This window comes from Cervus elaphus, chromosome 32, assembly GCF_910594005.1.
Source record: "Cervus elaphus chromosome 32, mCerEla1.1, whole genome shotgun sequence".
NCBI classification, from domain to species: domain Eukaryota; kingdom Metazoa; phylum Chordata; class Mammalia; order Artiodactyla; family Cervidae; genus Cervus; species Cervus elaphus.
In genome coordinates this window covers 27,021,684-27,039,171 of record NC_057846.1, presented here as the reverse complement: position 1 = coordinate 27,039,171, position 17,488 = coordinate 27,021,684, and the positions used below count along the sequence as shown (strand labels likewise).

General features: G+C 37.0%; 1 protein-coding gene across 16 annotated transcripts in view; it reads left to right on the top strand.

The window, feature by feature from the left end:
* PCM1 (pericentriolar material 1) overlaps nt 1-17,488 on the top strand; it is an 85,362-nt gene that overhangs the window by 42,066 nt on the left and 25,808 nt on the right. For 9 of the 16 annotated variants that reach the window (XM_043893338.1, XM_043893337.1, XM_043893329.1 and 6 more), the window contains 7 exons: nt 61-280; nt 384-529; nt 1,433-1,623; nt 3,884-4,055; nt 6,541-6,899; nt 14,948-15,112; nt 17,367-17,423. In XM_043893338.1, the coding sequence (XP_043749273.1) occupies nt 61-280; nt 384-529; nt 1,433-1,623; nt 3,884-4,055; nt 6,541-6,899; nt 14,948-15,112; nt 17,367-17,423 (1,310 nt within the window). The remainder of the gene's footprint in view (nt 1-60; nt 281-383; nt 530-1,432; nt 1,624-3,883; nt 4,056-6,540; nt 6,900-14,947; nt 15,113-17,366; nt 17,424-17,488) is intronic. The other 7 variants (XM_043893336.1, XM_043893333.1, XM_043893335.1 and 4 more) reach the window with 1 other exon arrangement.

The window sequence follows — 17,488 nt, the reverse complement described above, 5'->3', positions numbered from 1 at the left end:
TTATGTAATTAAAATTACATAATTACATAAAATGACCTGATGCTTTAAATCTTGTGTTAGGTGGAAGAACAATCGTCCTTTTTCAGCAGATGGAAATTATCGTCCTTTAGCCAAGACAAGACAACAGAATATCAGCATGCAGCGTCAGGAAAACCTTCGCTGGGTGTCCGAACTCTCTTACGTAGAAGAGAAAGAACAATGGCAAGAACAAATTAATCAGCTAAAGAAACAACTTGATTTCAGTGTCAATATTTGTCAGACTTTAATGCAAGACCAGCAGGTAAAGTTTACTCTGCAAGTAAATTTTCTTAATCTTATTTTTGAAGCAGTACATTTTTCTCAAGTCAATGGTAACTGTTATGGAAAATTTTTTCTTTCCACAGACTCTGTCTTGTCTGCTACAAACTCTTCTCACGAGTCCTTACAGTGTTATGCCCAGCAGTGTTGCATCCCCTCAAGTGCACCTTATAATGCACCAGTTGAACCAGTGCTATACCCAGCTAACGTGGCAACAGAATAATGTGCAGAGGTAATTTGTTCCTTAGAAGTAGTGAGGATGTATACTCAGTGCTAAAACTCAGTTGTAGCACTGGTTTTACAGTGTAAAAGCAAGGGTTTTATGGTTACCTTCTGAGAGAGAAAGGCTGAACCAAATTGCATTTTTGAATCTCTGATTCCTGAGAATTTTATAAGCAGTGGTTTTGCCTAATGTTTCCTTTTAATTCTGTGGACCTGACTTAAAAAAAAATAACTATGGTTTTCAACTTTATACTTATTTTGTTGTCATTATGCCTATCTGATAGAAGTGCTAAGTGTAGTTCTTATTCCAAAGGCTAAGTTATTAACTGTGCAGCACAAGCAAATATTTGTTGTAGTAAACATCAGAGCAGCCATTTTGTTCCACATACTGGAAGTTTGTTTTGTTTCTAATTAACTTATTTAACATTGTAAACTCTTTATTTTATTTGTTTTTTTATTTTGGCTGGGTTGGGTCTTCATTGCTGTGTGGGTTTTTTCTCTAGTTGCAGTGAACGTGGGCTACTCTGTAGTTGGCACAGGCTTCTTATTGCAGTGGCTTCTCCTGTTGCGGAGCATGGGCCCTAGGGCACCCAGGCTTCAGTAGCTGCGGTTCTCAGGCTCTCGAGCACAGGCTCAGTAGTTGTGGCACATGGGCTTAGTAACTCCGTGGCATGTGGGATCTTCGCAGACTAGGGATTGAACTCATGTCTCCTGCATTGGTAGGCGGATTCTTTACCACTGAGCCACCAGAGAACCCTGTGTTCCACATACTGTTGAATCATTTATATATATATATATACACACACATATACATATACATATATATATACACACACACACACTTTCTGGATGTACTTGATATAGATGGTAATATAACTAATCTTTAAATTACTGACTCCTTCAATTTTTATAGGTTGAAACAAATGCTCAGTGAACTCATGCGCCAACAAAATCAGCATCCAGAAAAACCTGCAAGCAAGGAAGGAGGCAGTGGTGCATCACACCCTCCTTCTCCCGGTTTATTTTGTCCTTTCAACTTTCCAGCTCAGCCTGTGAATCTGTTTAACCTACCGGGGTTTACTAATTTTTCGTCATTTGCACCAAGTAAGTGGCCAAAAACTTTAAGAAAAATAAGTAAATGCAGAGTCCTTGAGACTAACATTTGTCTAATACATGGATTTTTATCAGTTACTTTTGGAATGGTAGGAAATGTTTGCAAAGAAAAATATAAATTCTTTTCTACTTTAATTCTTTATAGTGAATGTTTAAACTGAATATGGTTGCTAATGAAACCAAATAAGTTATGAAATGTTTGCTTAGTCTTACACCTTTGAATTATTCCACAACTGTTTATCAAGGAGAAATAAATTAACCTGTCTACTGACCGCTGTACATCAGGCACTCTGTAAGATATTAGGAGAGGAGAGGTGCATAAGACAGCACCCTTCTAGAGGAGTTTCATGTCTTTGTAGGGAGATAAACCTCTAGACTAAGGGTGACTATTTGGTTCAGGCTCATATTTACTTTTATTTATTTCAGACTTTTATTCAGACTTTCTCCACCTATCATGTGCCATACAGTATATAAATGGCTGGGATTCAAAGATGAGTAAAGCTGATGCTTTAAGGATTTTAAGAGTCTAGTGGAGAAGCTAAAAGTGTCAATAAATGCTTGGTGCTTTGTCATGGGTGCTGTAGGAGTGGTGCAGGTGAGATTGAATAGCCTGGTTTTTGCGGGGACAGGATTGTCGGCAAATCTGTTTTTTCCTACAGAAAGGGATAGTAAAGCTAAAGAATCAATAGAACTTTTTTCCAGGGAGATTAGAAGGGAAAGGGCTTTCTGGTCAATGGAACCACTTAAGAGTTGCAAAGCAGGGGAACAAGTGTATCATGTTGAGAATTTAGAGGTCATAAAGTGTGGCTAGTGTTTCAGGCCATGGCAGGGGCAGAGTAGTCCATGTGCTGGAACACAGCAGAGGCCCTTGTGCTGGGCAAAGAAGCTTGGACTTTCCGTTGCTTACTAGAGGGGCCACTGGTGGACTTTGGGCAGAGGAATGCATGAAATTTGTATTTTAGAATGATGACACTAGTCATTGTGTTGATTGAGATTGGAGGGACAGAGCTGAGAGTATAGATGGTGAACAAAAGGCTATTGGAGTAATAGCGGGAAGGGGACGATAGCTTGACCTAAGGCATTGACGGTGGTGGTAAAGAAAAAGGAGTAATTTTAAAGATGTTCTGGAGAGAGAGTGATCAGTTAGGTGAGTCGTGAAGAGAGAGGAGTTGAAGGTGTTTGCCAGAGAATATACAAAGAGAAAAAGGGTCAGGAGGGTTTTGTGAATATAAATATCCATATATCACAGTGTATTTTCTTAATGGGATTGTAAAAGTAATGGTGTTAAACAGTTTAACAAGGTTTTTAGTTCTTGAGTGTGGGTTAATACTGGCAGTAAACTTTTTTTGACTAGGCTGTTTAAGTAACAAATAATACAGGCAATTACACATACTGTTCCTTTTTGTCATAATATGCCTTCTATCTATGGCAGCTCTGTTCAGAGACTGTTCATTCTTCATCAGCTAGTTCAGTTTCCTGAAACCTTGTTCCCCTTCTCCCCCAAGTTAGTGGCCCTTTTGCAAATACCTCTGACGCAGCACTGTATATTAAAGTATGTGATTATATTTTACTTCCCAGTTAGAGTGGAAAGAACCTGAGCTTTGGAGTCATGCAGACCTGAGATCTAACCTTCGCTTTCATTTACTAGGCATTTGATCTCTAAGCCTTTTTTCTCACTAGTACAATAAATATAGTACCTATTTCACAGCATTGTTTTGAGCATTGAAAGAAGTAACACATAACACGCCTACGGTAGAGTCTAATGCACCTGCAGTAGTCATGTTTACTTTGATAAATATCACGTATTATTTTTTCTAACTTTTAACTCTTAAGGAGGTGGGGATCGATATTTATCTTTTGAATCACCAGTGCTGAAAACATAGTAGGACTGAGCTGTAAAACAGTGATTAAATAAATGAGTGATGTTGTTTAGTTGCTAAATCGTGTCCAGCTCTTTTGCAACCCCATGGATTGTAGCCTACCAGGCTCCTCTGTCCATGGGATTTCCCAGGCAAGAACACTGGAGTTGGCTGCCATGTCCTTCTCTAGGGGATCTTCCTGACCCAGGCATCAAACCTTTATCTCCTGCATTGGCAGGTGGATTCTTAACCACTGAACCACGCTGTTACTTTATTTTAATTAGTTTTTTGTTTTGGTGGATTGGAATGGCACATTTAATTAAAACTATCTTTCAATTTTGTTTTAAGGCCAAAGGTGCTTCTGTATCTTACCCGTTGTTTTTATTTACTAGGTATGAATTTCAGCCCTTTATTTCCTTCTAATTTTGGAGACTTTTCTCAAAATATTTCTACACCCACTGAACAGCAGCAACCGTTAGCCCAGAATCCTTCAGGGAAAACAGAATACATGGCTTTTCCAAAACCTTTTGAAAGTAGTTCTTCTATTGGAGCAGAAAAACAAAGGTACTTTATTGTAAACATAATCCATTATTTGCTTAAGCGTCACTTGGTGATTATATGTATTACATGTCATTTGAAAATGTAATTAGGGAGGATGTTTGTGATTGGCTCGAGAGTGTTGAGAATGAAGCTCTGACTTCTTACCAGAGGTCTCTCAGGCATACACCTGCTGCTAATGCTGGTTCAGGGACAGTTCAGAGTTTTGATCAGAGTGTCCTGTGAGATTCAGTTTGAAAGTGTAAGACTGATGGGGAGCACGTGTAAATCCATGGCTGATTCATGTCAATGTATGGCAAAAACCACGACAATATTGTAAAGTAATTAGCCTCCAACTAATAAAAATAATTGGGGAAAAGAAAAAAAAAGAAAGTGTAAGACCTAACGTATAGAGTGTCTTTGGCCTTGATTTCGTATCTTTCTTTAAGATTATAAACAGTTCACTGTTCATTGGTTTAGGACTGGAAACTAACAGTAACTACTGGGGGATGGTTTTTATAAAGTGATGACTTGTTTGATTCATAGCGCCTGATTATAGAGTATGTGCCCAGAGCACATCCAAATGTAGTGTTGAGTACTATTAGATTGTAAAAACAAATTTTGCCAAAAAAGTTTTAGTGATACATGTTATCAGTCATAGTCAGGATTTTCTTTGTTTCTCACACATTTACTATTTTTCAATATGATATTCTTCCCAGTTATAATTTTGACTCAGTGTGAAAGACTTATTGGCCCAGGTTAATCATTCTCTAAGCATTTTTATGGCTCAGTAAATAATATTTTTAGTGATTGTTTTAATCCAGAAAATGATTTTGATAGCTAGCTTATGAAAATATTTAACTTTTTTATTATTATTTCCTTCAGAAAAACTTTAAAAGGATGAAAAATTAGAGATTCATTGAGCCTAATACTTGTTCTGTCAGAAGTATCTATATGATTTTGTCTTTCCTGTTCCTTTATAAATATATGTCACATTACTTTCCTTTTAGTTACGTGTTGGGGCATGTCTCAAGCGCTTAGCATTTTGATAGTTTTTAAATCATAAACTTTTTTTTTTAACATAATTAACAACAAATTCTTAGAATTCAACTTCATGTTTGTCTTGAGGAATCCTGTGATAAACAGCCCTGAACTTGTTGATGCCTTTTCTTAGCTGTACTAACCACTTTTTCTTATTAAGTCTCATTTTATTCTGTGAAAGTATCCTATTGTCAGAGCCTGAGACAGTGTTCAGTGCTCAGTTGCCATTCAAAAATGGTTCAAGCAATGGACATTTATTCAAAGCTTTAGCCTTCCTGTTAAAAGGTCCCTACTTCAGTATTAACTATATTTTATATGTAATTGGTGGTTAAAAAATAAAGGATGGATCTGAATGTTACTGTTTTAAATATTTGACTACTTCAGAAACATTGTGGTCTTGAGCTGGGATCAGAAAACTTTTCCTATAAAGGCCTGGCTAGTAAATATTGCAGACCATAGAGATAACCATTTGTCTATGCCATTTTTGCACAGAAGCATTCATAAACATATGTAAACATATGAATTGCTGTGTTCCAATAACATTTGATCTATGATCAGTGAAATTTGAATTTTATATGATTTTCATGTGTCACAAGCTATTTTTCTCTTTTTTTCCCCCAACCTTTTAAAAATATAAAGATCATTCTTAGCTCTCAGGCCATACAAAAACAGCAAGCTGAATTTGGCATGTAAACTGTAGGTCTGCTAATCTTTATCTTGAGTTACTCCCTGTAGATCAGTGTCTCCTAAATTATATTCTTAGGAACAGTTGTCCATGTCAGGTTCTGTAATAAAAAGTTTTGTACATGCTGTTCACTGTGTTCCCTTCTAAGACATTTATAAAAGGACATTGGCATATTAAAAGTTTTGAGAAGTGCCTGTTTAACTTTGTTTTGCCCACTTTTTCCCCACACTGAGATAACCAGTGAATTCCTGTTAACATATTAAAGGATGTTTAGTAGATAAAATTTGGAAAGTGACACTAGACTAATAGAGCTAAACAAGGTTTAATGTGCAGAGAAATAAATTACTAGTTACATGGCCAATTGCCTTCACCAGATTTTGGTTATATTTGGGCTGCTGTAGGTGACACAGATCCATGTGTGTTTCCAGCTATGGTTCTCTTTCAGTTGTTTCTGTGTTTTGTTTTTTCCTTTTATGTCCCATCCTCCCTTGATTTTTCTTTCCCACTCTTTTCCATCTTAAATGTTGAATCTTTAGTTTGGAACTTTCACTAGTGAAAATGGTTTAGTGAGAAAGGTCCAAAATTAAGTTTTAAAGTAATTTAGTAAATTAGTCTGTGTAATTTTTTCATATTTACTGTGTATTTGGTGGGAATGTTTTTATAGCCTGTTGACAATTTTTGTTTATCTGACTCTATTAGTAGACTATAAATTAAGTATATCTGGAGTTTTCCATAGACATAGAAATGTATTATTGTAATGTATAAAAACTTATTTTCATTGGTAAGGAATCAAAAACAGCCTGAAGAGGAGGTGGAGAACAGTAGGACACCATGGTTTTATGACCAAGAAGGTGAAGGAGAAAAGCCATTTCTCAAGACTGGATTTGCAGTGTCTGTAGAGAAAACAACAAATAGTAATTGCAAAAATCAACTAGATACCAGTAGGAGAAGACGCCAGTTTGATGAAGTGTCCTTAGAAAGCTTTAACAGTATGCTTGACCCAGTAGATCCAACAACAGTAACTAAAACATTCAAGTCAAGAAAAGCATCTGCACAGGCCAGCCTGGCATCTAAAGATAAAACTCCCAAATCAAAGAGTAAGAAGAGGCATTCTACTCAACCAAAAAGCAGAGTGAAAAATATTGGTAAGTACTGAAATTTGTTGACTGTTGATATGCATAACCATTGGTAACCTTACTCTCACTGTTGTAAATAATTGCAGTGTAGCTAGATGTGTAGGTGCTATTTAGACCCACTTGAACAAAGTCATTTTTTAGTTACCTTTGAACATTTTAAACAAAATGTATCAAGTAGGATTTAATGTTGTAGATATTTTAAAACATGGCATTTATTCTTTTTAGTGCCTTCTTAAAACTTCTTATGTTTCCTATGTATGGTGGTTCCTGTGAGCTTGGAAGTTTTTAATATTCTGTAGTTTAATTTTACATGTAACACTTTATTCATGACTTCTGGCTAGATCTGGGGTGGATTCATTTAAAGAAATGTGGCCCTCTAACTACATTGCAGTCTTTGAATATCATGTAGATGAAATCACTTTTGGAATAAGTTTGCTCTTAATCCTTCAGGAACTGAACCTTAGCTATTACGATAAAGCATTAACTCATATTTTATTGAAGCTTATCATTGAATATCACATTGAAGTTCTCTTTATAGTGTTCACTGCATGCCACTATTTATGATTTTTGAAGAATTTACTGACGTCCAGTGCTAGGTTAAAAATACATTTATTAGCCAAAATCTGAAATATTATAGCTAAATGATGCTCCTTCCAGTTTGCAAGGGACACTTTTTGACTGTGGCCTTGAAAGGTTGTTCTCTGTTCAAGGATATAGTATTTGGTGCTTGAGAACAAAATATTCTAGGCTTATAATCAGAAAAGTTTGAAAACTGACTGTACCCACTGACTCCCTCTCTTGGAAGCTACGATACATATAAGCGTAGTAGGAGATCCAACCAGTCCATCCTAAAGGAAATCAGTCCTGAATATGCATTGGAAGGACTGATGCTGAAGCTGAAATTCCAGTACTTTGGCCACCTGATGTGAAGAGCTGACACATTTGAAAAGACCCTGATGCTGGGAAAGATTGAGGGCAGGAGGAGAAAGGGACAACAGAGGATGAGATGGTTGGATGACATCACCGACTCAATGGACATCGGTTTCGGTGAACTCCGGGAGTTGGTGATAGACAGGGAGGCCTGGCGTGCTGTGGTTCATGGGATCACAAAGAGTCGGACACGACTATGCGACTGAACTGAACTGAACTGAAGGGTCCCAGGGCACTCTGCAGTTAAAAATCCACTTGTGAACTTTGGCAGCATTTATCAAGAATTTTTGGGTAATGGAACCCTTGAAAAATCTGATGAAAACTATGAACATGAAAAAGAATACATGTACATTTTTTTTTCCCCATTCCAATACTTCATGTATCCTAAAGTCCTGGACTCTTACCTCTACTCTCATGTAGAGAGTATGATTTGATGGTTAAACAAATGGATTTGAACAGGGGCAGAATTTTTCTCAGCATACACATTATCATCCTTGAAATAATTTTTCAGTTGTGTAGGTTTAAGAGGAGCTGGTCACTTAGCAGATTAGTTAGTGATCTGAAACCATTCAAATGAATGAAAATACATTTGTGCCTTTTCCATGGCCACTCTTGGTGCCACTAGAGAACATTTGAGTAGATAGTGATCACTTAGCGAGAGTGTCTGGTAACTGAACATCATATTAAAGTCTAATACCTGCCCCAGCAAAGTGCTTTTTTGTCTTGTGAATAAAAGAAAGGAAACTTAACATTTGTTATCGCAGCATTCTCTCTTTCAGCTAATTAATTTGTGTGTACTAGGACAGTGCTCCTTAAATGTTAACATTTCATACAGATCTCCTTGGGAATTTTGTTTAGTGTCAAGAGTCTGATTCAGTCAGTCCCAGGAGGGACCTGACAGTCTTCATTTCTAACAAGCTCCCCAGGGTTGTTGACAGTATTGACGTTGTAGTCTGTGGACTACAGTTTCAGTAACAGGGTCTTAGAGACTCTGAACCAACATTTGGCCATGGCTACCTTAACCTAGAAATCCTGGTGTATTTGTATTTTTGAAATTTGTTTATTTTGAAGAATTATGGTTCCAGATATACAAGTCAACTTTTTTTTTTTTACCTTTAGGCAAAGATGGACATTCTAATCTATTTGCTGTCACATTTAAGTATAAAAATATTTGCCCAAAACACAAACATTTGTCAAAGAGGCATTTAAGACCATCTGTCAGTGAGAGTTCCCCTTTAAGGTTCGCACACAAAGATAAAAGACCTAGTAGGAGAACCAAATTAATATATGCAGAGTCAAAATAATATGTAGCAAAATCAAGTGACCTAAATCCTTGCTGTTTAGAATGTGAACCATGGACAGGCATAATTTGTATCATCTTGGGGCTTATTAGAATCGGAGACTCTTGGGCCCCACCTTACACCAACATGGCTTTTTAGTACACGTGTTAGCAAGATTCCAGGTGTTTTAATATGCACATGTGCATATTAGAGACTGAGGTGCTGAGCCAGACCGCTCGTTTATGCCTCTGTTCTCTGTGGGGTAGGAGCAGCCATGACTTCTTAGAAAAGAGCATGTTTACTTCGTCTTAAAGGAAGTAGGGATGGAGGTCGATAGAGGGAAGATTGAAAAGCATTCCAAATTCTCGTAACAATAAGAAAAGTAGTATAGAGTCAGGATGGAGCAAGAAGAGAGTTTGAGAGAACTGTGGAAAGAAATAGGATATGGCAAATAGACCAGTACAGTGGGAGTTAAGTTGCTGTTTTGCGAGATAAAGCATAGACATACATACTGTCTCGTATGAACTGTTAATCTGTTTTTTTGCACATGTTGACAGTCTTTCAGAGTTAGCATGCTCAATCTTCGTTTAACTTTGTTTACCATGATGGTAGTGTACCAATGGTGATAATCTTTAGAAGGTCTTTATATATGAAGATATGTATTATTGCATGCAAAGTAAGATTTTACAAATTGTGTGCTAATCATTTTTCAAACTTCAGTTCAAATTCAAATTTTATGAGTTTAGCATAATTTCTTGGCATTACTGGATGGGTACTTGAGTTATCAGACATATAACTTGGTTATCAGACCCATAATTTGGCTCTACGCTACCAGGCCTGTTTCCTCTTTTGATGTTATTAGAGGAGTAGAAGCACATAGTTGAGATGGTCCTTGTTCTTTTGGGAAATTGGTTGGGACTGTTTGTGTAATGACTTTGGGGTTCTACCCAGCCCTGAATCTTTCCATTTCTTCCTTCCCCCGCTCTTTGTGCTCGCTAATGAAGACTGAGGTTAAATAAATGTCCAGCATCAGGCAAGACAAGTCCTGACGGATGTGGCCCTCTTTAGATCCAAGGAGTTTATTACTCACAAAGTCAGAGAAAGGAAGGGTAGCCAAAAGTGCCTGCTCCCTGAGTCCCTTATTCCACCACAAGGGTGACCCCAAGTCGACGGTCGCATCATGAGTGGTGGGACAGCCTGTGGCTTGGGGGCCAGTGCTGGGCTGTAGCCAAGCTGCAGCACAGAATGGACATGTGCCCTCAGTGGGGTGAGGCAGACTTGGTCTCATATTTTATCAGAGCCCAGGAGGACGTGAGAAATTCTTTCATGAAACCTTTCAGGGGAGAGAGAGAGGGAGGCTCCTGTGTTCCATGTTACAGGGGGACGGTAAGGCCTTCTCCCAAGATTTAGATTCATTGATGATTCAGTGCTTCTCTGTGTGACTACATGGAAGGTCTCCAGGAGGCCATGGCTGAGCTCTTTCCCTATAATGGTGATTCAGCTGGCTGTGTCAGCCACTTTTGCTGAGGAAAACAGAATGGAGGTAAGGGAAGGAATGATGAAGTGAGACAGGAAATAACCCCCTTATGTGAATAAGGAACATCATAGTTACTGCTATTGTTATATCACCTGGCCTGGCGAGTGTTACTCTGAAGTATTACTAACTTTAATTAAATCTCCGGCTTTCCTGTAGAATTACTATTAAAGTGCTCCAAAGAGAAACTAATCAACAGTAGTACCCTAATTTTGGAAATCTAGCCCTTGATATTTTATATCTGAGACTCATGTAAAACCATGGTTTCCTCCCCTCCCCGCCCCCCCCCCCCCCCCCCCCCCCCCCCGCCTTTTTTGGTAGCATCTTAAAAATTATAGCATGTTTCTCTGAACAGTTTCAGCTCTTTTGGAGGATGGCTGAATTTTTTTTTTAACTGCTCCCTGAAGAGAATTTTGTGTATGCTACATAATACATATTTTAATTTTGATTAGAATTCATTCAGCACTTTTCACATGATTCAGTAACAGCAGTCAGAAACTTAATTTCATTTATATAAATATTCTTATTAGAACGCATGCTTGGTCAGTCATGTCTGACTCTTTGTGACCCTATGGACCATAGCCCATGAGGCTCCTCTTGTCTATGGGATTCTCCAGGCAAGAATACTAGAATGGGTTGCCATGCCCTCCTCCAGGTGATGTTCCTGACCCAGGGATCAAACCCATGTCTCCTGCATTGGTAGGTGGATTCTTTACCACTGCGCCACCAGGGAAGCTTTTCTTACTAGAATGACATACTTCATTTTCTTTGATCTATGTTTGCTGTTAATTAAATGAGCAATAGTACTACCATTCATATCATTTTACCTGTTACTTTTGGCAAACATACCTTTTATTGCTGTTTTGTGTAATAGTCTACAGTAGCCAAGAGAGCTCTTTTTCTAATAAGCTTCATGCAAAATGAATTAGGGCGGCTTGAGAATCTGGGAGACCAACAAATAAATCAGGAACCTGTGTATGAGATGATAAAGTCCTAACTTGAATGATGGCTTTAGAGAAAGAAAGGGAAGTTGAATCCGGATAGGATATCACAGAAAAGAAACTGACAGTATCTTGGGAACGTATTTATTACTAACAGTAGCTATTGTGATTTGGAGATAGAAGCAGCAAGGCTTTAGGATCTGCTGGCTCTTGCAGAGAGTGTCTGGAGCAAAAGTCAGAGCTCTGTGGTTCTCAGAGAAAACTTGGTTGGAGGAAATCCATGCAACCCCTTCTGTGAGAAGGGCACCTCGTTCTCTTCGAAGAGTAGCAGTCTTTTGCCACTTTCAAGGTACTCATGGGAAAGGGTGTCACTGGAAAAGGAGGTGGCATCCTGCCTACCCTGAACATGGTAGAGCATACACCTTTGCAGCTGATGAGACTGAGGAATCGAGAGGCTTCCTTTTATTGTCTTGATGGGAGGCTGACAACTTACTAGCCAGAACATTGCTTCACTGTAGGCATGAGACTTGCAGGCACTATCAATGTGCTGCCATTAAAGCTCCCCAGCAGTTGGGTCCAGCCTTAAGGGTAGACGAGAGTTGTGACTAACCCAGTGAAGGTAACAGTGCACATAGAAGGGACCAGCAGTCAGAGAGAAGACATAGAAGCTGACCACTAGAACAGGTAAAGGCTAGTAAAAACAGAATCATTGAAGGAAATACTCACTTGATTGAAATAAGAATACTTAAGCAGATAGAATTATTTTTAAAAAGCAGGTTGAGTTATAAATTCTTTAGAACTAGAAAAAATGATTTTCACATTTAATGTCTAGATTATTTGAAAAAGAGGATGAATGCTATTAAGTTCCAAATTACTGGCCTAGAAAATTAAAGGGAAGAACTGTGTCATTGCACAGAGCAGAAAGTGCTGTGCCGTGTTTAGTTGCTCAGTCGTGTCTGACTCTTTGCGATCTCATGGACTATAGCCTGTCAGGCTTCTCTGTCCCTGAGGTTTATCTAGGCAAGAATACTAGAGTGGGTTGCATGATTTCCTTCCCAACCCAGGGATTGAACCCACGTCTCCCGCCTTGCAGGTGGATTCTTTACTGTTGGGGCCACCAGAGAAGCCAGAAAGTACTAAGAAATAAAAGAAAGAGGGAAATGATTATAGGCATAAAGACAAATCTTGGGAGCGGATAACACAAGGAGTTCTAGAGAAGGAAAAAAATAGGTGGGAAGGCAATTATTAAATAATAAAAGAGTATCTTTAATGACGGAAGACTCAAGACTGCAGATCAAAATAGTTGACCGTTGTCTAGCCAGGAGACACAGAGAGAATGTACACACCCTCATGAGTTCTCTTCTCTGACAAAGTGCTCATCTTCACCTGTCAAGATGAAAAGAAAATGTTGGCGTGTCCTGTCTTTATAGAAACAATGTATGAATGAGATAGAGACCTGTATATAGTGGAAGGTGAAAAGGAGAGGTAACAGTTCAGTAAAGAAAGCAGTAGTTTAATCTCAATTATTAATATAAATTCAGAAGTAAAATATGAGCAAATTTAATCTGCCCCTCAAAAGAATATTAGAATGTTGAAATGTAATCATGATTTATTATCAGGAAATCTGTCAGCATAGTTTATTGTATCAAATACATTACAGGACAAATCATGTAGTCATAGAGGTAGATTAGATAGAATTTTATGTCATTCCTAATGAAAATGCACCTAAAAAGGGAGGCAGTTACTTAACTATAATAAAAGCTGTTAGCTGATGCCAGTTACAAGCACTGCTGTAGTGAAAATACTCAAGAGATAGAAATTAACTGGAATTCCCTCTCTGCCACCATCATTATTAAGCATTGTTTGTAAAGTATCTTGGCTAGATTAAATGATTGGAATAAATGTTTGAAAAGGTGGGAAGCATGTTTTTATTTTTTTCTTAGCTAGCCCAAGAGACACTGGAAAATAGCTACCTAAGTTAACTAAGTAATTATGAAATAAGGTTATGAAATAAGTGTGTAAATATTTTTCTTTATCATAGTATTAATAATACCCAGTAGAAATGGAAGTGGTGGAGAGTATTTTCTTCATAGTAGTATCCAGAGCTACTGGGACAAAAAATCCTAAGGAATAAATTTAGCAAGAAATGTACTAGATCTACAGAAAAACTGAAGAACATGAAATAAGATTTCATATAAGCAAATATAAAAACATAATTGTGTTCTTAAGTTAGAATGTATAAAATTAGTTAATGTCAGTTCTCTGCAAATTAATAAGTACCTCAAGTGAGATTCCGTTTTGAATCTCCATGGATTGTTTTGTAAACAGGGCAAAAGATTTCAAAGCTTATATGGAAGGAGAGATGTCCAAAATTAGCTAAGAAAAGAAGTTAGATAGGACTTGCCTTACCAGATGTTTAAACATACTGTAAAACTTCTGTGGCACTGGAATAAATAAGTTAAACAGATGGAATGTCCAGAAATAAAACCCAACAAATAAGGGAGACTTAATGTATCAACCAAGCTTGCATTTTAATTCAGTGGAAAAAGTGTAGGTATAACCAGCTATTCATGTGGAACAAAATTAAGTTGAATTTCTATGTTGTGCTAGATACCAAAAGCAAAGAGATTAACAACAAAACTTGGAAATTTTAATAGAAATTTTGATAGAATATATATATAACCTATGGTTGGGGTAGCACTTCCCTCATAGCTCAGTCGGTAAAGAATCTGCCTGCAATGAGAGAGACCCGGGTTTAATTCTTGGGTTGGGAAGATCCTCTGGAGAAGGAAATGGCAACCCATTCCAGTATTCTCGCCTGGAGAACTCCATGGACAGAGGAGCCTGGCAAGCTGCAGTCCATGGGATTGCAAGCTGCCACCATGGGACCACCATCATGGTTGCGAAAGAATTTTTAAGCCAAGACCTGTTATTTACAAAAGGTATATAAAAGCAGACATTTGATTATTTAATACTCCTTATTCTTCTGTCTATTATGGACATATATAGACTAGATATGATTCTTATATTTACTAATATTGTAAAATTGTTAACTTGGAGTCTAGTAGAGAATTTGGGTTATGTGAGGTCTACCATGTAGTTTGAGTTGGGGATATATTCACTGAGGTGAATATCAAAGGACAGTGAAGTGTTAGAATTGATTACCCCATGCCTCCAAAGACTATTACAAAGGTATTTCTAAGACATATTCTTTACTGTTTTGATTTCTTTTTTTTTTTTTGATTTCTTCTTAAACAAGGCCCTCACAACTTTATAAATTGAGTTACTCATACTATTTCACTATGGAAATTAATTTCCCTTTCAGTTTGAGTTAGTTGCAACTGATAACAGTTGTCAATTTTTTTACTCAAGGGTATGAAAGTGCCAGTATGTCTAGCACATGTGAACCTTGCAAAAGTAGAAACAGACATTCAGCCCAGACTGAAGAACCCGTTCAAGCAAAAGTACTCAGCAGAAAGAATCATGAGCAGCTGGAAAAAGTAATAAGATATAGTAGGTCTACAGAAATATCTTCAGGTATGTTCTGTTTTGGTTTGTTATAATTTAAGGACTTATTCATCCTAGATTTGAAAAGCTATATTAAAACTAGCTGAAAATTGATCTATCACACTTTCCTATCACGTGTAAGGTTTTATAGTAGAATTTAAGTACACAATTCTTGATCCCAAAAATGTAAACTGGAAATATTAATATATTTTATTATTACTGTGATACTGTCTTTTGATGCATTTTGATAAAACTGTGGATAAGCAAACTAGTTGACATTAATTTGGTTCTCCTAATTTGAAATTCTGATAATATTATCTGAATAAGAATTCCATATAAAATCTTAACCATTCCCCTACTTAAGATCTTCGGCCTTCACCATGCCTACAGGAGAACGTCCTGTTGCCTTAATGCAACATATCTGGCCAGCAGAGATTTGATTCCTTCCTGCCTGCCTCTCCAGACTCCTTTCTCACACCCTCTGCCTTGAACTTGACTCTCTCAGTGGCACTGAACTGACATTTTTCATAGCCACCGCAAGAGTTGTCTCACCTCGACAGTTGCCTTTTTTGCCTCAAGTCCTTTTCTTTGTAAGCCCTTTTATCTGCTGGCTCTTAAATAAAATCTTAATTCTGCAATTATATCCAAGTCCAAGCAGGGATAGGTTCCCTTTTCCTTTTTGTTTTTCTGTCAAAGCCTGTGTAAACCTCTTCTGTTGCCTGTATTACATTATACAGTATTCACCTGTTTAGTGTCTGTATTGCTTTTTTGAGTCCCTTGGCAATAGATAATCTTTTTTCATATTTGTATCTTAAATGTTAGCATGGTACCTAACACATGGTAGGCACTCAGTGAGTGTTTATTGTATGAATGGAGTCATGTATTTGCCACCATTTTAGTTTAAATATGTACTGGTACTTTCCTGATTTATAAAGAATAAGTACCTCTCAAAGAAATATGGAGAAAGAGTCAGTAAATATGAACTCTAAATTTTCAATTGTCCATAAGACCCTTCATGAAAATGATAATCGTAACTACCATTTATATTATGCTTTACTGTTTACAAATTAAATAAATTATTCATCTCATTTGAACTTCATAATCCTATGAATTTATTTTCATTTTGTAGATGAGGAAACATTATTACAGGGGGATACCTATTTTTTCTCAGTGCTCATAAAAGACCAGTAATATAAACTGGTCTGGTTTAACTGGTTCTTGGGGGGGAAAAGTCATGCCTTTAACTCAGTAATTGTACTTGTAGGCATGCATTGTAAAGGAAACAAAAGTGAAAGAAGAAATTGGGATTTAGGTATTGACTAAACATTTTGATTCCAACTATATTAAACAAATATCTGGATTAAAAAGTGTATGAACATCAGAGTATTAATAATGGTTTTATTATCTTTAAACTCCTCAATATTTTCTAAAACTTATAATGAGTTTATTTTTCATATTTTGAAATGACTTCTTCAAGGTCATATTGCTAGCAAATGGTAGAGCTGAGGTTTCAATCCTAGTCTCCTCTTAAGTCCAGGATCCTTTTGTCAATACATCAATTCTGTTTTTCTGACCCCAGCATTTTATTGAAATTTTGTAGTTTCCATCTCCTTTCACTATCTTTATCAAATAGTGATGTTGTCAAACAGTAAACAGTTAGGTGAAGGTTGGGGAAGGGCACTAAATTGATAGGCTTAATAAATTAGTTATCATTACCTAAATAGTTGATAGTTGGTCATAGTACTTCAGATCTTATTACTGTCACTTAGAAACATGACCATCAAATTTTGATGAACTAAAAAATGTTGGAATAATATAAATATTTCTTTTTTGCAGAAGACTTAATTTTGGTATTAACCATTACCCTAAAGTTCGTTATAGCATGTAATAGTAGTTTTCGTTACATGATCATTTGATTGTAACATCTAAGGCCGCTAGTATTGAACTGTATACAGTTCAGTATGGTCCTCTTGTCCCTCGAGGATTGTGGAAAGTTCCCCTTGATGTGTATGCTTCTATGAGTGAATGGTGAAAGTTTACTATATGAGGGTCATATCAGTCATATCAACACAAGTTTATAGCAGATCATTTGATATTTTCCCCAAAGAGATTATTTTTAACTAGAGCATAAACCATACCTTGTGATGACATTTCAGTTCAGGCAAACGATTTTAAAGAAATTTGCTTATTTCTTTTTTTTTCATTCATTTATTCATATTATAGACCCTGTCTTTACTATTCATACACATTTTATGTTCATCCTTATGTCTGCCCTTTCCTACAGCACATGCTAGGAGAATACTACAGCAGTCTAACAGAAATGCATGCAATGAAGCGCCAGGTAACAATCTGCTTAGTTCTGGTGTCCGCTTTTTGTTAAATTTTACCATTGGTCCTAAAAATCCT